The 21,458-nt window shown below is 33.2% G+C and overlaps 2 protein-coding genes across 2 annotated transcripts; one reads left to right on the top strand and one right to left on the bottom strand.

The window, feature by feature from the left end:
• Positions 1-367: 367 nt before the first annotated feature.
• Positions 368-2,190, bottom strand: LOC108205447 (uncharacterized). The gene has a single exon (XM_017375410.2). The coding sequence runs from the start codon at positions 2,067-2,069 to the stop codon at positions 672-674; it is 1,398 nt and encodes a 465-aa protein (XP_017230899.1). The 5' UTR covers positions 2,070-2,190; the 3' UTR covers positions 368-671.
• A 2,729-nt stretch (positions 2,191-4,919) lies between these two features.
• On the top strand, positions 4,920-15,719 carry LOC108204613 (F-box/LRR-repeat protein 15). Its single transcript, XM_017374138.2, has 18 exons — positions 4,920-5,064; positions 5,366-5,748; positions 7,408-7,642; positions 7,770-7,902; positions 8,282-8,381; positions 8,454-8,651; positions 8,733-9,003; positions 9,347-9,445; positions 9,537-9,625; positions 9,732-9,831; positions 9,917-10,087; positions 10,731-10,883; positions 12,758-12,918; positions 13,047-13,245; positions 13,961-14,385; positions 14,502-14,565; positions 15,185-15,271; positions 15,429-15,719. Exons 2-18 carry the CDS (start codon positions 5,444-5,446, stop codon positions 15,507-15,509), a joined length of 2,871 nt encoding a protein of 956 aa, XP_017229627.1. The 5' UTR covers positions 4,920-5,064; positions 5,366-5,443; the 3' UTR covers positions 15,510-15,719.
• Positions 15,720-21,458: the final 5,739 nt, after the last annotated feature.

The following is a 21,458-nucleotide window of genomic DNA, read 5'->3' as shown; positions in this document are numbered from 1 at the left end:
ACGCAGGCTTGTTAAATAACCAACTCTATAATTTGGAAACTTGAAGGGATCTACTGGATAGGTGAGCTTTGATGTTTACATCTGAAGCTTGGATGCCTTGGGCAAAAAGACCCTATAAAGTGGCATCCAGTTGTAAAAATATGGAGCTCATTTTTGCTCCTTAAGTTAGCTAGAGGAAGAATTCGGCCCTCACGTTTTCAGCATACAAAAACCTTTTGCAACCAAAAAATATGAAAGACTTGATCAATTCATACTATATGTAATTTCAAATTTGAGAAAGTCGGACATTCAGCCCCTCTAGAGTACATACAGCAACAACATATAGATATTCCAAATGGCATCAAATTCATGAATTCAGATTCTGCAATGATCTAAAATGCACACAAACTTGATATTAAAAACCAACCACTGGCATTTTCAAAGTTTTATTCAGGATAACACCATAACCATATGGTGATTCCTCTATCATGATAGTAACACGTTGACTAAGCTTTAAACTTCTACTTCAAATGTTCTGCATCAACTGATTACAAGAAGAAACATTACAAACATAATGAAACACGTTTAAACGGCTGTCTCATAGTTCCTTCAAAGTATCAGCATCAATACCTCAATAACACCAAGCTCCGTCTCTACCTACCATGGCTCCAGATCCCTGAAACTACAAGATTCTAATGGTGGTGAGGTAAAAGAACAGTGTTGGCGAAGGATGATGTTCCATTATTAGAAGCGCCCTTTATATTAAGGATCGATGTCACCAAATTGTATATCTGAATATTCTCAAAAGAAGGGATCTTCACTCCCTTGGGAAACCTAGGACCATGGCCAATAAATATAGTCCTCATAGAGAAAAATGCATTATCATAACCATGTGCTCCTCCACATTCTTTATCTTCTGATTTCGTCAGCTCCACTTTATATCCTTCATCAACTAAGCCAATAATGGGAGTGATCCGATCACTCTCCCAGTAATGCAGCCGACTAGGCAAATCCTCCTTAAGATATACCTTCAAATACTCCCCATTACCCACTTTCCCCGACTTCAACCCCTCATTTATCTTCGCCACAATATCAGCAGGGAACACATTCCCCTGTGGGCGAATCGCGAGCAATGGACTAGTATACTGTATCCAGTCCTCCGGAATATCAATCCACGGAGCCAACTCATCCAAAAAAATCAACTTCTGATCACAAGTCCCCACCATTCCATGATCACCAACCATTATAATCGTCACATCCTCGAAAACCCCTCGTTCCTCCAACCCGCTAATCAATCTCCCAATCAGCCTATCAATATTCCCCACCGCCTCACTAATCAAAGGATCATCCGGCCCCACCTGATGCCCCTGATGATCAGGGTCCTCAAAATACAATGTCATAAACACCGGAACCTCCTCTTTAGGCAAATCAAAGTAACTCAAAATCGTATCAACACGCTCATCAAACGCCACAGATTCATTATACGGAGCACAAAAACCCGAAGGGCAAGTCCAAGAGCCCTTATGCACCTCAGAGCCAGGCCAAAAATAAGTAGCCGCCTTAAGCCCCTGATTCACCACAGTCTCCCACAATGGCTCACCCAGCCACCACTTCGGCTCATGACTCGACATCGAAAACACATCCCCATCATCCGGATCAACAAAATAATTGTTCACAATGCCATGATACGCCGGATACAACCCAGTCACAATCGAGTAATGATTAGGAAATGTTAAAGTCGGGTAGACCGGAATTAAACCCGGTTCAGCCTCAGTCCCATTGGCGATCAAGCGCTTGATGTTCGGAGTTGGGGTTTTGTGTTGGTACCCAAATCGAAACCCATCTGAAGAGATCAAGATAACAACTGGGTGTGCGAGTTTCGTGCCTGATTGAGTCTCCTGCAGCTTGGATTGGTGGGTGGGAGAGTGTGGAGTTGAGCTGGGAGAGAGAGAGATGAAGAGGGCGGAGAGAGTGAGGAGAGAGAGAGAGATGGCTGCTGCTGTTGCTATGTGTTTTGAGATGGGCTTTGGGGGATTGTGTTGAGTGGGGAGGAGAGGGGGGTGGGTTAAAGAGATTGAGTCTGAAATCATGGTGAAGAAGTGTGGATTGAGAGAACAAGTGTTGTGTTCATGTGAGGTGAGATGGGAAGAAGATGTTTAGCTGAATAGCTGGAGTCTGGACTGGTAGATGAGATACAATCATATAAGGGTTGGTGCAAATTCAAAAATCATGTGCAAGTTAGAATAAATTCCAATAGTTGACTTAATGTTGACTTAGTTGATATAAATAATATTTTTTGTTACTTTAAATATTATCTATAGGAAACAATGTATTATTTATTTTATCAGTGTGTAAAAAGATTTTAAATTTAAAAAAAAATTACCCCAAATTTATTATATTTTTTGCCTAAAAAAATTCTAAAGCAAGTGATAATATGATTTGTTTAAAATATGAACACATTTGGAAGAATGTTTGGTCAGAAACAGACCATGCCTCAAATCGGTTCAGTTCTAATTGTTAAAAGTGAATCTTGCAGTAATACACTCTATTAAAATCTCGTTTGAGCAACGTTCATGGTCATTATGAAAACATCATCAATGAATAAGAAACATGTAATAATATTTATATAAGAAAATCTGATTTTCATATCAATAAAAACTTATTAAAATGCAAAATGTTGCTATTTGATACATAAAGATACTATATTATTGAAAAAATCAACTGGAATCTGGAATCGCTAATCTAATAACAATATTTGAAATATTTGCATCTCTCAAAATAAATTTTCATTAGACTTCATTCATCATCAGACGAGGCAACAATATTTTCATTAGTGGAGATGTTAGCATCCGAATTTTGTTTTCTTTTTCCCTCCTATTCAAATGCAAAGAAATGAATAATTAATTATTTAAAATTAAAAAAATAAAATTACGCACACTATCTATCCCTGTCTTCATCTTTATATTTCACCCTATCATAAAAACTCATATTAATATAACAACGAAATTAAATAGTATAGTCACCTTGTCAGATAATCTTTTTCTCCGCCAATAAACATATTGGCATATTGACTCAAATCTCCCGTCATAAAAGGTTTCAGCATGACGAACAGAGCTCCTTTTTCAAGTGCATTAGTGAAAATTTCTACTCTGTCATCAAATGTTATCACTGCTTGTAAAACACAAGCATTTTTTTTTAGTGGATATAACATGAATGTAACTTTATACATAAACAGATACAAAATTAAGTCAATCGTGCCAAAAAAAATACAGTTACAAGTTCGAATAAAGCCTTAGTAAAATTTAAAATAACAATCACAAAATATCAAAAGAATAACAAAATAGTATTGTTAGAATATATAAGATCCTGAAAAGGGCCATTCTCTAACACCTTGAGGTTTTAGAGTAGCTGGTTCCTTGACATGGTATCAGAGCTCAGGCTGGCAGAGGACTGGGTTCGATCCCTGCCACCCCCAATATTCTCACAATTTATAGTGGTACGAATGGAAATTAATGCTCCAAAGATGAGCGTCCGTGATCCACTCTTCGACCCATAAAGGTTCCTTGACAAGTATATTATCTATATCAATGTCTACATGCCTAATAAGTATAAAACACGATCTTCGACCCATAAAGGTTCCTTGACAAGTATATTATCTATATCAATGTCTACATGCCTAATAAGTATAAAACACGATCTTCGACCCATAAAGGTTCCTTGACAAGTATATTATCTATATCAATGTCTACATGCCTAATAAGTATAAAACACATCATATTATATAATCAAGGTTCGTGCAGTATTCTTTTCGACAGATACTTAATGTATCTGGCTCTTATAATATGTAATGTATAACACAAACTTACAAATCACGGGTAACTTGAATTTCTGATAAACATGTTGCATTAGACGAATACCATCCATGCCTTGCAAGCATACCTCAGCTAGAACCATATCAAAATACTAGCTTCTCAACATTCCTAAAGCCTCTTGCGCATCTTTTGCACCCATCGCTGTAATCAAATCCTCAAATATGTACACTAATTTATGAATAACTATTTCATTACATCGTTCATATTTAGAATGATTTTCAACTAAAAGAACGTCAGTACACATTCGAATGCTGAATATCGAAAATTTTGTTCAAAATTATATAAATTGATGATTAACAAAATAATACCATCGTATTTGCATATCTTAAGCATGTCGCGTATTTGTGTTCGACATGTCTTATTGCTGTACACCACCAAAAATCTGAACATTTCTTTCTTATCTTCAAACATAGAATGATGCCTAGCAACTCCAACACACCTAATTAATAACAATGCATGATATCTACGGATATAAATTCCACTACGAATAACAAATAACAGTGTATTGAAAAATAATCTCATAAATGGTTGGCCCATGCCTCCGCAGTTATCAGCTTCCGCGTCTCCACTTCCATCGTCAATTCAGAACCAATTCATTGATTTGAGCCAACGTTTGATTTGTAGCGACGAGATCGAGTTGACATACTCACAAATTTATTAATTACGTTTATAAGAAATCTGATTTGATATATATCGTTTTAATACATAGATGAATGATATTGTTGAGTACTTTAGAGATCAATTGTTTGGTTTTGCCTCACTGCTAATGGCTAGATCCAATCTCATGGATGTCTATGTGTGTTTTCGTATATCACTGAAATCAATCTACAAATCAATTATTTCAAGATTAAAGCAAAATATAACTGTAGTTGTCGAAATTGCAAACCGTATTTTTTGAAAGGAAAATTTATTAAATAGTAATTTTGAAAATAAATTTCAAAATGATTTTTAAAAACACTTTTAAGAAAGTTTTTTTTTGTTTTTTTGTTTTGTTTTTTTTTGATTTTAAAGTAGTGTTTTGATCAATTTCCCAAAAGAAAGGGCACACCTGAAGGAAATAAAACCTGGTCTAACGTTTTTTCTTCTACTCGGTATAAAACATAAACACACACAGAAACACACTTACAGTTGCGCACATATTTATCTTCATCACCGCCGATCTTTATAGCAGAGTTGATGACCAACATTTAAAGATCCGATCAGATCCACCCATGTAATTCTCTCTCACTCTCTCTGTAGAATTCTCTCTCTATATGTGAAGTCCTTTTTTTGTTTCTTGCTGTGTAATTGCTATTTTTTTTTTCATTTTTGATGAGTTTATGCTCACTTACGGGCTTAAATGTTGATAAAGATTTAATATTTATGTTCTTTTATGATTTATATGAACTGCCCTTTTTTTGTCGTAGCTGAATTGTTGAATTCAATTTGTCATTTCTAGGGTTTATGTGTTTTTGTAATTCGGTGAAATTAGGGTTGAAATGTATGAAATTTTGACTAAAGGTGTCACCTTTTAGGTACCTGCTGTTAATTCGTTTTGATTTTTGAGGATTTTTCGAGAAGTTAGATAAGATAGTTTTCGATTTTGGGGGAAAATGGAGAATAATTCTGGGGGCATGGGAACTGGAGAGGAAGATAAGAATGTTGAGGAATTGGAGTTTGAAAAGTTAGCGGAATGTTTAGCAGCTGGAAGCGGGAGTATGGATGAAATTCTTGATGGGGTTAATTTGAAGAGTTTTCATAACATGGATGGGTCATCGAGCAGTGTGCCGAGTGTAATGGGAGTTGATTTGAGTTCGGCTCTCAGAGGTGAGCCTTCTTCATCGGCGGTTGCATCAGAAAGGGAGAATCTAGATCATGATACTCACAATAAGAGGCCTAAGGTTCACTCATTTTCACTGTGAGTTTCTCTTTCTTCTAAATGCATTTTGTAATTGTATTTATTTAATTATTTGAAATTGAATTCTTGCAATGAAGCTTTTGATTTAGTGGTTTTATGTTTACTGTACTTGTTGATGACAATGAATATATAAAAGGAACATTCTTGACTAAAAAATTTAGTCATTTTTAAACAAAGTAGAAAGTAAGGTTTCTAGTAATATATAGGAATTGGTTGATATCTTGAAGAAGGAACATCTTTGTATGAATAGCATAGGGAATCATCAATTATCTTATAGCTAGGAATTAGAAAAGTACTTGCATAGACTTTTTCCCTTTAACTAAAGTCGCTTGCAATTTGAGCAAATTTTAGATAATCAGTGCCTATTTAGTATTCTTCCATTTAGATTTGTAGTTGGACGTGGCTTCCTAGATTAGTGACTGTCTGTTCCATATCTGAGTCTGGGAGCATCTTACATTGTTGCATAGCTGTTAGAAGTTAACACCTCCTAGAAGAATAAATGATGTAAACCGCCGACGAGAATATAGTGGAATTTATATGGTCTCATGTATAGCAATGTACTACTGTATCATGCCATGTTATGTAAATTTTGGAAATTAAGAAATACGGAGATAGTAACCTATAAATTACAGTTTTTTTAATGATTATTCGGTCTCCTTTCTCTTGCAAAGTAATAACAGTTAATTTTCTTTGTTACCTTTAGTCGCCTACTTTGCTAAAGATGACATAGCTATATTTTACATTACAGCTTCTGGGATTATGGGTGCAAGGATTAGCTTAGCAGATCTCTCATTAGCGGAGACGTGTGCATATGTATTTAAATTCCTTTAATTGACCTTTACCAAATCTCTCATTAGTGGAGACACTAGACATCTGTGTATAAGTATATAAATATCCTTAGTTGATCTTTACCAAAAAAGTACTATAATTTTCTAGAGAAGACACTAGACATCTGTTACATATGCGTGTGTGTGTGTGTTATTTGGATTTTAAGTTTTAAATTAATTTCATTAGTTCTTTACTTTAAAGTTTAACATAGTAAAGTTCTAAACTTATAATATTAAGAATAATCAAATTATATTGAAATATTTTGCAAATGATTATACATATTAGTATATAACAACTACCAATTAAAACTCAATCAAAATTAACTAACAATCTGCTGCATTGCTGCATCTTGTACATTTCACTGTTGCTTATTATCTTTTACTTCTGATTCAAACTATAAAATGATGTGTGTTCAACTATATTTTATATATTAAATCTAATAAATATATGTACATGGAGGATTTGTCGTCTTTTTATGACTAGTTGGGCGACTCGTCGATTTCAAGGAACCACGCGCCGAGGCTCGAGTTGGCGCCGTGATAGCTGATAACCTTGATTACATTGCATGTTAGACCATTCATGTATTTTTGTTGAATATATTTGAATGTTGCTGATTTTGGAAAACTGTTTTTTAATTGGTGTTGATGTTTGCAATTTTACATATATTATTGCTAAGTATAGCTATATACAAATTTATGAGTCTAGTTTGCGTCGGTTTGTAATATATATTGATACTAATATAATTATAACGGGATTTGGTAATTCTCAACATGAGACTTGATACTTATAATGTATTGTTGTATCTGCCACTGAATTACGAAGCATTTGCAGTGATTGGGATTGCCAACTTGCATCTGCATCTTCAGATTTTCTTGAAAGAGGCTACAACATCAATCAGGGTTCCTTCAAAAATGAATTCCATTATCTCTCTCCAATTTTGGCTGAAGGCGAACCTGAAAATTTGATTGTTTCTAGTAGTGGGAGGGATAAGAGAGATGGTTGCAATACTCCACAAGTAGTTGATATGGAACTGCGTATGGATCTTACTGACGACTTGCTTCATATGGTATGGATTTCAAGGTTGATTTGAACATAGATTTTATATCTAGTGAATAGTTTTGCAGTTCCTGTCATCTCTCTTCTTCTTCCCGATTGCCCCCACCTACCTTTGACACAGGTCTGCATGTTGGCAGGTCTTTTCTTTCTTGAACCATATCAATCTTTGTCGAGCAGCCAAGGTATGCAGGCAATGGAGAACTGCCAGTGCTCATGAAGACTTCTGGAGAATCCTGAACTTTGAGAATCGGAGCATAACTTTACTACAATGTGAGAATTGTTTTAATCATTTACTTAAATCATGAGCTCTCTTTCAGTCTATCATAGTGTCTTGTCTAGGCTGAATAGGACACATTTTCTTCTGAAATTTGACATAATTTTCTTTTCTCTTTTACTTGTTTCTTGATTATATACAGCTTTTTCTAGGATGTTATGATACTGCTAGCTAATAGTATATAATAGGAGTCTGGTTGTCAATCTATGTCGCAACTTGCTGTAAAACTATGGCTAATAAATTAATGTTATGAATATTTTCCCTTTTTGCCCACCAATGCTACAATCTGCACGTTGTTTTCTGTTATATTATATTAAATAATGTAGATTTGTCATATGAATTGTGTAATGCTCATTAATGTTACGAATTTTATAGTTGAGGATATGTGTCGTCGGTATCCGAAAGCAACTCAACTAAATATTAGTGGTGCACCCGCTATTCACTTGCTAGCAATGACTGCCATTTCTTCACTAAGGTGGGCATTCTTCCTTTGCGCGCTTGTTCAGGGTTTTTATATGCAGTTGCTGACATTTTTTTTTTCTCCCAGAAATCTTGAGGTTCTAATATTGGGTAAAGGACAAGTGGGGGAAACCTTTTTTCAAGAGTTAACTGGGTGCCATAAGTTGAGAAATTTGATTGTTAATGATGCTACTCTTGGCAATGGTATTCAAGAGATACCTATATATCATGATCAATTACAAAATCTTCAGATTGTGAAGTGTCGGGTGCTTCGAATTTCTGTCAGGTGTCAGAATGTGTTTCAGAAATTATGCCCAAGTTTCTTTGAGTTGCCATTCAATCTTCTGTAACAATATGTTGTTTGCAGGTGTCCTCAACTTCAAACCCTGTCCTTAAAGAGGAGTAGTATGGCACATGTGGCACTGAACTGCCCTCTTTTGCATGACCTTGATATAGCCTCCTGCCACAAGCTTTCAGATGCTGCAATTCGTTCAGCAGCGATATCCTGCCATCTTTTGGAGTCCTTGGATATGTCGAATTGCTCGGTTGTTAGTGATGAGACTCTACGTGAGATAGCACTCGCATGTGCCAATCTGCATGTTCTGAATGCATCGTACTGCCAGAACATCTCACTTGAGGTCAGTTGCACATTGCACATACTTGAACCTCTGTTATTCGGAATAATATTAAAGATATGTGTGTGTGTGTGTGTCTATATGTGTGTGTGTGTGTGTGTAGAGAGAGAGAGAAAGGGGGGGGGGGGGGGGACTTGCACAACAATATAATTTGCAATGTTCTTGCAGAGCATATATAGTCTTCAAAGTCTCCAACAAAAAAGTGGTCTCCATAGAACTCAACCCTTTATATATATATATATATATATTATAATTTTCTTTTTAAATAAATTAATTATGTCATTTATGTTGATATTGATTTATATTGAGATATCATTGTTAACATGTTTTTGTTTTATCTTGAAAGTCTGTAAGACTGCCAATGTTGACAGTCCTCAAGCTTCACAGTTGTGAGGGAATAACTTCTGCATCAATGGCTGCGATATCCTATAGCTATATGTTGGAGGTTGGAAACCTTATTTTGCATAACTTTTGGTATTTGTCTTCTATATTATATTTGTTTTAGCTTTTATAATAGCAATCTATCGGTTTTGCAGGTATTGGAGCTTGATAATTGTAGCTTGTTGACATCAGTTTTGTTGGATCTTCCTCGCCTGCAGAACATAAGCCTTGTACATTGTCGAAAGTAATAATGTGCTACCTTAGGATTCCTTATTCTGCCAACTTATTAATCCATGTTATTAGCATCTTGTTCAACATAATGATACTTATATATTACTTGTTATTGCCAGATTCATTGAATTAAATTTGCGGAGTGTAGTGCTCTCATCCATCAAGGTTTCCAATTGCCCTTCCCTCCAGCGAATAAACCTCACATCAAATTCATTGCAAGTATGTTTGGTGAATTCACTGGTTCCTTTCCTTTTAACACCTGTTGTATACTTATGAATTGAGAAATATTGTTACTTCATTGCAGAAATTAGTCTTGCAGAAACAAGAAAGTCTGACTACATTAGCACTGCAATGTCAGTCTTTGCGTGAGGTAGACCTTACAGACTGCGAATCACTGACAAATTCTATCTGTGAAGTTTTTAGTGATGGTGGTGGATGTCCGATGCTTAGCTCATTAACTCTTGATAATTGTGAGGTTTGTAATTATATAACCCTCAAAGTCTTATTTATATAAACTGTTGTAATTTCTAAAAAGCAAATAAGGTAATTAATTCTTTGACTAAATCTATCACATTTAGTTCTCATGAATATCTTTGATCTATGATTTTATACCAATGTCCCTCGTCAAAGTTAAATTTCTGTTTATATAGATCATCTTCTTTAAATCTACTTTCTTTTCTATACGTGGTTATGATTTTCATTCTACCAATCAGTAAACTCAGTTCAAGAAATAAAAGTTGTGTAGACCTTTACACAAACCAAATTTGCCTCGTACCTAGGACTAAAGAAAGAGTTGTAGGATCCACAGTTTTCCGTATTGAGTAGTTATCAAATTTTTTAGCAACTGATTAATAGAAAATACATGCCGAACAGTAAAGACACAACTTGATGTCCACAATCAGGTTGACCTTATTATTTTTTCACCTAACAAAGCTATGCTTTTTAGTTTTAAGCGACATGGTGTAGTTTGGCTTATCTTTGAGGGGTTGGATAGAGTTTTTAGTTAGCTTGTGGATAAGGTTGATCGTTTCTCCACAATGTCAATATATATCTCTGTAGTTAAATGTTTTTTGGTTATATATATTGTAACTGAACCTCATTTGCTTGCTTTTCTCCAGAGCCTGACAGTTGTGAGTTTCCAAAGTACAACCTTGGTGAATTTGTCTCTTGCTGGTTGCCGTGCTCTAAGTTCTCTTAAACTCAATTGCCCTTATCTCGAGAATGTCTCTCTGGATGGCTGTGATCATCTTGAATTAGCATCATTGTGCCCAGTATGTTTTTCTATTCACTTTCTGATCCTTATTCTACACATAATCTAAATGCTTTAGTAGCAAGATCTTTTTTGGCTAATCTTTTTTCCTTGAGATTTTGGATATGTAATGCTATGCTTTCTCAGGATTCTGACCTATGTTTGGTTACTATCTTGCTTATACAAGTAAATCTTAGTTAAAACCACTACACTGCAGTGACTACACAACTGGCAAGAAATCATTCAAAAATATAAGTGTCAAAAGAAAAAGAAGGCCTGCTCAAACTTTATTTTGCACAACATCGATAATAGAAAATGAAGTATGCAGAACATGAGTACTCTATTCCTTGTTTCATCTGACTTGAGAAAACTATCTTTCATTTTTCTTCAAGCATTCTAAAAATCAAGGGCCTCCTTGCTATTGTGTTAATAAGAAGGTAAATTTGGATTCTAAAATGCTTATCTTTTAGCCGAAATACTTATGCCTGCAATCATATGATATATAGGGGTGTGTGTGTGTGTGTGTGTGTATCTCTTTGTCTGTCTCTTTATATATATATATATATATAGCCAATTGTTCAAATACAAACCAAGAGAAACTATACCTAAACGACATCACGCACCCCCTATATGTCATCACGCACCCCCTATACGTCATCACCCATCTAGGACCCATCTTCGCCCTCACTCAATCCACCTTGGGCCCGCTACAGCCTTGTCAAGGCTCCGCAAGGCTTCAGACAGCCTTAAGAGTCAAAACTTGGCCCCACCATGGTCTCAGCAGGCCCCACTCTGACCCTACTAGGCTCCTCTTAGACCCCGTCTAGGCCCATCTCGGGGTCCATCCCCGGTCCCAAAACCCTTACCATTCTACTTAATCGCATTGGTTTCTATTTAGTTTGTATTTTAGTAGTTTGTATCGGAGTAGGACCCTTTGTATTTGAGCACTTGCCTATATATACAGGGTCGCGCTCAGGCAGAACAATACAACATTCAAAAAGTGAAAATTTTCGAAAACAATTTTTCTGCACTTTCTAAGAAGTGCAGAACAATTGTTCTTACTGTTCTCACAAATAAAATGTTCTCACCTGAATCACTGCCTACACACACACACACATACATAAACATATAGTACTATATAGGAAACTAACGCTGTGTTCCCGAGTTTAAAGAATAGAAAATTGGTTACTTTCGTTTCTCTCCGAATCTTTTCAAAAGTGGGGAGGAATTTTTTGGACAAATATACAGGCGTTTTTTTCCAAATCTTCAGGTTTCTTTTCCTTTCTTTCTTAAAATATCACTCAGGAACAAGTTAAAGAATTCGAATTTTTCACTTTCTTCTCTTTACTGTCATAAAAAAACTCAGCAACACAACATAAGTCTGAATTCTATGGTCTATGCATAAGATTAAATTATCTTCATGGCTTCTGTTATATTCTCCGCAAGCCCATTTAAACCCAATTGCCAAGGTTAATATACCTTTGAAGGTCTTCTTACAGTAGCTACTTTCTTGGTAGGGCTGCACCCAAGGCGAAGTAATTTTTTTAAACATGTTTGCAGTAAATTTATTTAATCCGTCCCTATAATTTAAATATGGGGACTAGGGTCTTCTAGAAAAGATAGTGTTCAAATTAAAAAGATATTGAATTCTCAAGTGCAGGAAGTCACATGCAAGCACTGTAATGTGTTTGTTCATTATTCTTATAGTGGTTTGTGCTCATTTAATGATGTGGCAGGCTTAATCAACTCGAAGTTTTTTGTTCTGTTTATGCTTTGTATGAATACATAGCAAGCATGTGGCAATATGAATGCACTAGCGTAATCAAAACCTTACGTAGTAAGCTTGGAGATGTTCTGTCGTGTTATAAAAGTTTTATATGTTTGCTAATATTGCAGGTTGGTCTTAATTCACTTAATCTGGGAATATGTCCCAAGTTGAATTCTCTACATATTGAAGCAGAACACATGGTGTTGCTAGAATTGAAAGGGTGTGGTGTATTATCTGAAGCTTCAATTAATTGCCCCCTATTAACATCTCTGGATGCCTCATTTTGCAGGTGATGTTGATTCTTGTAGTATTAGTATTGCTTACTATCTAAGTCTCCTTCATTAAGCAGACACCTACTTTCTTCAAACTTGGTCCATCTATCCTGTTGAAGCTGATATCTATGGGTTTCTTTTGCAGTCAACTCAGAGATGATTGCTTGTCTGCAACAACAACTTCTTGTCCTCTCATCGAATCATTAATCTTAATGTCATGCCCTTCAGTTGGGCCCGAGGGACTGTCATCTTTGCGCTGGCTACCACATTTGACCTCACTTGATCTGTCGTACACTTTCTTGATGGATTTGCAGCCAGTGTTCGACTCCTGTGTGCAGTTGAAGGTATATTGTCAGTACTTTAATGTCTAATGATGTTCTTTTCAGTTTGATGCCTGCTTTTGTTTTTATGGATATTTGTATTGAGGCCCCATATAGGCATGTTGATATATTCATGCATGGGTAGTGTTAGAATCACAGCGGCCATGCTACTGAATCTGTTTACAACTTCTAAGGGATATTCATCATTTTATGCATTGTGTTACTATGAGAGCATGATGACCATTTACCTGGATGACAATATACTAGAGCAAAAGTCTGGTCATCGAGGCTGACTAATGCGATGGCGAAGATACTCACTCTGCATTGTTACATTACAAACTCTGCTAGAATCTGCTTTGATAAAGTAGTGACACATAAAATGGTATGATTGGTATTGGTGATTAGATGCAGATGCATACTCTTGAGGAAACAATTAACAAAAATTTTGTAACTGTTTTTGAAGTATAAAAATTACTTTAAATCACCAAACGTTTAACCTTAGTTTAGTGGCAGTCTGTTTAATAAAGTTTTATGAAGTTATAGACACTGTGCATCAAGTTATTCCAACAATTTATATCTGTTTTTCTGAAATGTTGGAAAAGAATATGAATAATAGTTTGGAAACATGACTAGGATTGCATTATAACATATTGTCCTTTTGCATGACAAGTTACATGATGATGATGATGATGATCATCATCATCATTACAATAATATTTTTTTCTGTATTTGATTGTAGGTTCTAAAATTGCAAGCATGCAAGTATCTAACTGACTCGTCATTGGAGCCTCTTTACAAGAATGGTGCTCTTCCCTCACTTTGTGAGTTGGACTTGTCCTATGGAACTCTGTGCCAGTCTGCCATAGAGAAACTTCTTGCTTGTTGTACACAGTTAACTCATGTGAGCTTGAATGGTTGTGTGAACATGCATGACCTCGATTGGGGTTCTGAGTTGGGTCAATTGGCTATTGATATAGAGTTGTCAGCTGAGCAGCCTAATCGTTTGCTGCAAAACCTAAATTGTGTTGGTTGTGCAAATATTAAGAAGGTTATTATTCCGTCAGCGGCAAGGTGTTTACACCTGTCATCGTTGAACCTTTCGCTGTCTGCAAATCTGAAAGAAGTTGACCTTGCGTGTTTAAACTTGTGCTTTCTAAATCTCAGGTATTCTACATTCCATGTATATCACTATATCAGTATGTGCGTGCGTGTGTGTGTGTGTGTGTTCACACACATTCATCTTCTCTGTAGCATGTTTTCACATGTATTCTTTTAATCAGCAACTGTTGCTCTTTGGAAATCTTAAAGCTCGACTGTCCCAAATTGACCAGCCTTTTTCTTCAGGTATGGCTTTTTGCTATCCAATTTTCTTTCTGTTATCATGGATTGAGGACAGTTAACATCCCCTAGGACTTGCTAAGTTCCGCTTTCTTGCAGCATAAAAAAAGGGTTGACGGGCAATCGGGCATAAATTCTGGAGAAGTGAAAAACTTTACAATATTATAAAGTGTTCATGCTTTTCATATTCTGCCAATCGTTTTTGCATTGATTTCGAAGACATGTTTTTATTCACAAGACACAGCTCTTCCTGTCACTTGACTCACTTGCTTACTCAAATGTTGTACTTCCAAATATTTGTCAAAAAAAGTTTTCCTCAAATTGAAGTTTTTACTGCCTACTGTAATTCTGGTATTTTGAACCACTAAATGTTTTACTTACAATAATATGTAACATAAATATTCTAAAAGCTGAAGATGTTGTATTACTAATCAGTATGATAGTATAATGTATATTTGTACCCCTACTACTCTGATACTAACTATGATGTGTGTTTCTTATAATATTAGCTCCAATGAGATTTTTATAGATATCGAGTTGGTAGATCATCCATGGCTGTTCAAGATGAACTTAACATAGACTATTTATTTTTTTTATCTGTTAGTAATTGCTGGCATTTTTGCAGTCTTGCAACATCAATGAAGATGCTGTTGAAGTTGCCATAGAGCAGTGTCATATGCTAGAGACACTTGACGTCCGTTTTTGTCCAAAGGTGAGATATATCAAGATCTGGAATATAATATAAAAGCTATCTATATCTTTTTGTTAAATTTTGTGAATGCATACACATTCTCTCTTTCAAACTCCCTCTTTTTATTACTGAATGATCTAAAGTGACCAAGTTCAAAATGTATAATGCTAATTGGCAGATACATCCAGTGAGTATGGGCCGGTTGCGTGCTGCATGCCCCAGTCTGAAACGTCTCTTCAGCAGCTTGGCTTCTGTGTGATGCATTAAGGGTTTCCATATATTTTCTTCGTATTTGTTTGCTTTGGTAAAAGTATGAAGAATCATTAGCCAGTATCTCGTCTGCATTGTGTAATGTTGTAAATGTGTGGAATCTTAAAGCTGCTACAACTTTGTGTGTGAATTTAATATAGGACGTATAAGATGCATCATACAATAAATTGTTGATTATGATATGAAACTGTTTGCTGTACTTTGCAAATATCAAAAAATGATGGATAAATAGGTAATGAAGTGCTAACTGCTAAGTAGGTTGATCTTCTATATGCTATATGATCATTTGATTAGTGAGCTTGAACCAAGCTATAGAGTATAAACCATAATGTGCTTTAGGATCCCAAGTTTACAGTATTAGAATGATTTGTTTTCTATCTGCATTATATTTTTAGGGTCGCGCTCAAGAGAGAACCGGTTCTTAAAATAGAACTTTAGTACCATTAATATTTTGTCGTAGAATTCTAAATTTTAAATATAGTAGATTTTTAGGATCTTAAATCTAAATACATGTTTTTTGTGTTCAAAAATAATTTTACATGTTTTTTGCATCGTTGTGTGTGTTTAAAAATAATTTCATAATATAATACGTAAACACGACATTTTTTGCATGTGCATCTTAATTAATTATTTACATAAAGCTAAGGGTTCTAAGGTTCTTTGTGTTTGGTTGGGGACAATGGAATGGAATGAGTAAAAATACTTAAAACTAATAGAGATAGGATGAAAATTTTGAAAAAAATTGAGGAAGTGCAAAATTGCTATGATGAGATTTGAGAAGAAAATGAGGATGAGAGAGAATGGAGCATTCCATCTCAAATAGAAAGTGTGATATCTAGCACATGATGTAAGGAATGGAATGGAGGAAGAAATGAAATTTCTTAAAAATTGTCTACAAAATAGTTCATTTTTCATTCCATTCCTTCCGGAATTATTCTTCCCAACCGAACACAACATTAAGGTTCTAATTTAGGGGAACATGGCCCTATATTTTTTTATATCTGAATCTGCTCATGTTGAATGTGAAATGCTTCTCTCCTTTTTCAAATTTGATTTTATTTTTGCAGAAGTTTAAATGTTGAATGATGATTGATGTTAAAATACCAATATCATAGCTTTTAATATTTTCATAATTTTTTATATGATTTTGTATCGAGGCACAATAAATTTGTGTTTATCGAGACGACATTCAAACGGCGCGTTGTTCTTCAATTTATTTATGCGTACCTTATGCATATAAGATATTTTCCTGAATAAAAATTTAAATATTAAAGTTTAAAAAAGAAATTTTAATTTTTATTATTTATGCGCACCTTATGCATATAAGATTTTTTCCTGAACACACAATAAAATAATCACAAAATTTAATAAATAAACACATAACACACAATAAAATAAACACAAAATTTAATTTATTTATGTCGTTTTAATTGATATGCACTCTTTTATTAATAATAATACGGTTTTTCTAGTGTGTGTCCATGGGCACATGCCAAGCGCGGAATTTGTTAAGTTGTGAAGATTTTGATTGGCTCTCGTATCTTAATAATAGTGGACCCTTCTGCAAATACACCAACCACACCAATCAAAATCTCCCAAACATATCAAATTTCGCGCTTAGCATGTGCCCATGAGCACACACTAGATAAACCCAAAATAATATTTCTACGTTCACAACAATCACACCAATCAAAATATACTAAATGAATTTTAATGGCGGAAACATCCACTGAAAGGCAAAACACTTCTATGTTAAAAAAAGCTGGGAAGCCTTTCCCAAACACCCACCAAGTAAGATGTAGCAAATCAACGTCATTCACTAACATGTGTAAAATCAGCGTCATCAAGTATCATCATTGGTGATGTCGATTTTATAAATTTCAGCAATATTTGCTCAGACTATAAAATACTACTCCGGTTTCAACACGTTTTACTTGCGCGCACTAGGAAGGGATTAAGAGAACAGCCATTTTTGTGCTGGCTTTTTAAGTCTTGTGAATTGAAATTGATTTTTTTTTTTAAGTCATTTGAAATTAGTTTATTTACAATATCTGTAAGTTAAATTACTTAAAAAATGAGATGTGATAAGTTGGAAATCAAAAATTAAACATATTTGATTCATAAAATTGTATGTAAACTTTTAAATGATAATTTATATTACTATATTACTAAATTTATGCTACTGTTTAAATTTATGTCACAATTTTTTTTCAAATTGATGAAAAGAAATTCGCTCCTAGACTTTTTTTGACCCAAGTCAATTTAGCTCGCCTTTTATGATCCCGAAAATAAATGCCCTATGCATGAACATGGTAATGATTCATTCTAAAAAGAAGAAAATAGAAACAATTCATAATGGAGGAAATTTGTTTCCCTTTATTGCCATTCGGATTCCAAAAAAATATATATTAGAATGTAAGTAACATGATCCCTAAGAAAAGTACTCCTATTCATACCCAATCATATGATTCAAGATGTGACAAAAAAATTAAAAAATCATATGATTCAAGAACACTGTAAGATTTGATATCGACCGAGATTTATTTTGCAGGGCATGCTGTCGAGTAGAAGATATTTATTTATCGGAGTGTTCTTTAACGAATGACTTCTTGGTGATCACTGTAGTCCATGATTGCTAAAATATCTTGGCGGAAAAAGAGGCTTCTCTGAAGGTGAAAAATTCTTCAACAACAAATCATTTGGTATATTATCATGAGTCTACGCCGTTGTAGCTGATTTGAATTTTGAGGTAATCAAAAATTTATTTTTATGACAAGGTTCTGCTATATTTTTCTGTATCTGTTTATTGCAAGAGATTTCATGAGTCCTTTTTTTATCTGAACTGTTTCAAAATGGGCCTTGATCAGTAGTCTGTTCGTAATAAGAGCCTCGTCGTGCAATAAGAGCATCTCCAACACTAAAAGTGAAAACTATTAGCTAAAACATGATTAGTTATAATTTTACTGTAGCGATTTTTGCTCCGACGGTATTAGCTATAATCATTAGCTATATTCAAATATTATATATTTTTTTAATTTTGAAAATATCATGAAAATAAAATTGCTCGATATGGGTCAATGAAAATTAAATGTTATATTTAATAAAAAAATTTATTTAATAATTATATTATATTATTTTTATATCTATTTCAATATTTTAAAGTAAACATTATAAAATAATACAAAATAACTATTTTACCAAAAACAGGTCTTATTTAATCATAACTTTTTATAAATAAAGTCAAAAATAAATTAATATTTTAACACTTAATAATAATACATGTGACTTTATAAATTAAAAATATAAATAATATATTTATATATAATAATATTGGTTGTTAGAATTTTATAAGTTTAGTTAACAATAAAATAATATTTTACACTTAATAAAATTAAATAATATTATAAATTATAAATAATACATCTATACATATAATAATGATGAACATATATAAATATTTTGTATATTATAATATTATGTATTTAAAATATACATTAAATATTTTAAGTTATATATTTAAAAATAATTCAAATTAATATGTTGTATATTACAAATAAAAGATATTAAGTTTTGGACCAATATTAGGGTTACACCTGAAATATTTGAAGCGGGAGATGACGTGGCCTTTTTAGATAACAGCAAAATCATCTGCAAATCTAACGCACTTGTTTATCGGAAGCTAAATTTATAGCTAACAGGACACTCGGAGTGGTCTAAAATTTAGATGTTAGGTATAATACATATCCACGTAGATTTTATATCTAAGAGGTGCTTAGCGTTGGAGATGCTCTAAGAACTTATTTATAAGAAGTCCGTGTGTGTAAATTGTTGAAAAAATTAAGTAACTTACTAGTTACTTCTACAAGTTAAGATAGTCTAAACGAGGAAAATGTGTGGCGCGATTCAAAACGAGACATGTTATTTTTATTCTGTTAGAAAAGAGATTAAAATGCAATTTTAGAAGTTATAAAATAAAATAACATTCTAGACGTCAAAAATCAAATACACTAGAAACTCTTTAAATTAATCCTCGATAAATGAATAAACTCTTTAAAATAATAAATTTGTCCGGTCCCGAATTGGGTTAATGTAAAAAAAATGAAAAACTCGATAAAATAATAAGAAAATAATTTTTCGGTAGATTCCTTTATAATTTTCGGTCCAAAAAAAATCATAAATTAATGATTCGTAGAAACTGAAAAAAAATATATTACACTCTTCTTGAAATATGATTCATATAGTTGTCTGTTTTTCTTTAAAGTTTAAGTCTGTTTGGAGCTCATCTCTAACTTTTTATTAATTGCATCCAATAGCTCATGCAGTGTATTTTTGTATTATATCATCTCTAACATTTATTCATCTTGTTACATAAACTTCAAAAGTCATTATTGATTTTCAGTGCACATGAACGCAGTAATTATGAATTTACGTTGAGTCCCGAGATTAATGTAATTAGAAGTGAGAACTAAATTAAGACTTATAAATATTTGGAAAAGAAGTAGAAGTTATCAGATAATAATAATTATCATTCTAAACTTTTTAAAAATGATTTCGCCTTTTTACACAAACAGATCAAGAAAAGAAGAAGCTATTTTTTTTTGTGAAAAGAAGTTGAAGTGGTTGGATGCCAAATATGCATTAAGTCATAAATTTAAAGCTGTTTATGACTTTAAACTGAAAAATATTTGTTTGTATAATAAGTCAGAAATTGATCTAACATCACAAATAAAATAAAAATTGATTTAAACCCAAAAGTTAGTTTGTATAATGACTATTTTTTAACTTTTTTTTATAAAAGTCAACCACAAGTCATGAGTCATTCATAAATTACATTTATTTTTATATTATATTTTTAATAACTCACAAGTCATTATTAAGTCAAAATTAATCATATTTTAAATTTTAAGTTTATCATATTAATTGCTTGTTTGTGTGGATTTGAAGTCTAAGGTCTTTCAATCATCTCTAACGTAATAAGCATTTCCCGACGTGACATTATATATGTCATATATGTGTTTTTTTATAATAATTTTGATTTAGTAATATATTTATGAAGAATATTGTAGATGATAGAGATTATTCAAATTTAAAATTATAAGCATAAGTAGATATATATTAATTAGTTAGTGTTGTAAAAAAGAAATAATGCTCTGCATATTTCATAACAATTTTATTATAAGCATTAATATATACATAAAAATTATTAAAGGTGCACATTGTTTCTACTTTAATGACGTTAATTTTTGTTTACTTATTATATTTTCTTGAGAAATCAATTACAAAATATATAATATAATCATATATAATTCTAAATTTATATGATAAATAAAGGAGAGGATAATGTTCCACCAAACCTTTTAGTCAACCTATCGGACAAATGCTGATTCATAAATCATAATCAACTTTTATCCATAGTTGCATGCATGGATAAAAGAAAATGTATTTTTTAATTTCTTTTATAAATTATCAAAATGATTAATAAAAACAAAAATCTATAGCTCAATTTATTTTACATTCCTCCTATTAATTTATGATTAAAATTATTTGTAATTTCTGAAAATTAAAAATCCCGGATAAAATCGAAATTATAAATCGAAACTCGTGTAGATTATAGGGAAATATTAAATTGATCAATTTAAAAAAATAAGTAAAAAGAAATATTTTGGCGGCAAAAGCAGTCTTTTTAATTCCAGGTGAATGGAAAGCTTCTGTTTCGCTTTCATTCTTCCTTCTTAAGGGTCTCTGTCAGACAAATCTTCGTTCTCTTTTTCTAAATTTATACTATATCGTTATATCTACACACGACAGCAGCTAAGTTTCTTAGCTACTTTCACACTATATATATTCACACATCACACTATGAGTATTTCAATTCCATCTCTACTTTTCTGTTCTTATAAGACCCTTTTTAATAATTTATTGAGGTTTTATAAGTTTT

The sequence above is a fragment of the Daucus carota genome, chromosome 1 (genome assembly GCF_001625215.2).
Source record: "Daucus carota subsp. sativus chromosome 1, DH1 v3.0, whole genome shotgun sequence".
Taxonomy (NCBI): Eukaryota; Viridiplantae; Streptophyta; class Magnoliopsida; order Apiales; family Apiaceae; genus Daucus; species Daucus carota.
The sequence above is the reverse complement of the archived record's forward strand: the minus strand, read 5'-3'. Positions and strand labels throughout refer to the sequence as shown.

What these genes read in the sequence shown, in the direction of transcription:
- LOC108204613 (XM_017374138.2), top strand. Translation starts at nt 5,444, where the DNA reads ATGGAGAATAATTCTGGGGGCATGGGAACTGGAGAGGAAGATAAGAAT. An exon ending in ACTCCTGTGTGCAGTTGAAG is followed by an intron (nt 13,246 to 13,960) that starts GTATATTGTCAG and finishes ATTTGATTGTAG; the next exon opens with GTTCTAAAATTGCAAGCATG. An exon ending in TTGTGCTTTCTAAATCTCAG is followed by an intron (nt 14,386 to 14,501) that starts GTATTCTACATT and finishes TCTTTTAATCAG; the next exon opens with CAACTGTTGCTCTTTGGAAA.
- LOC108205447 (XM_017375410.2), bottom strand. Translation starts at nt 2,069, where the DNA reads ATGATTTCAGACTCAATCTCTTTAACCCACCCCCCTCTCCTCCCCACT.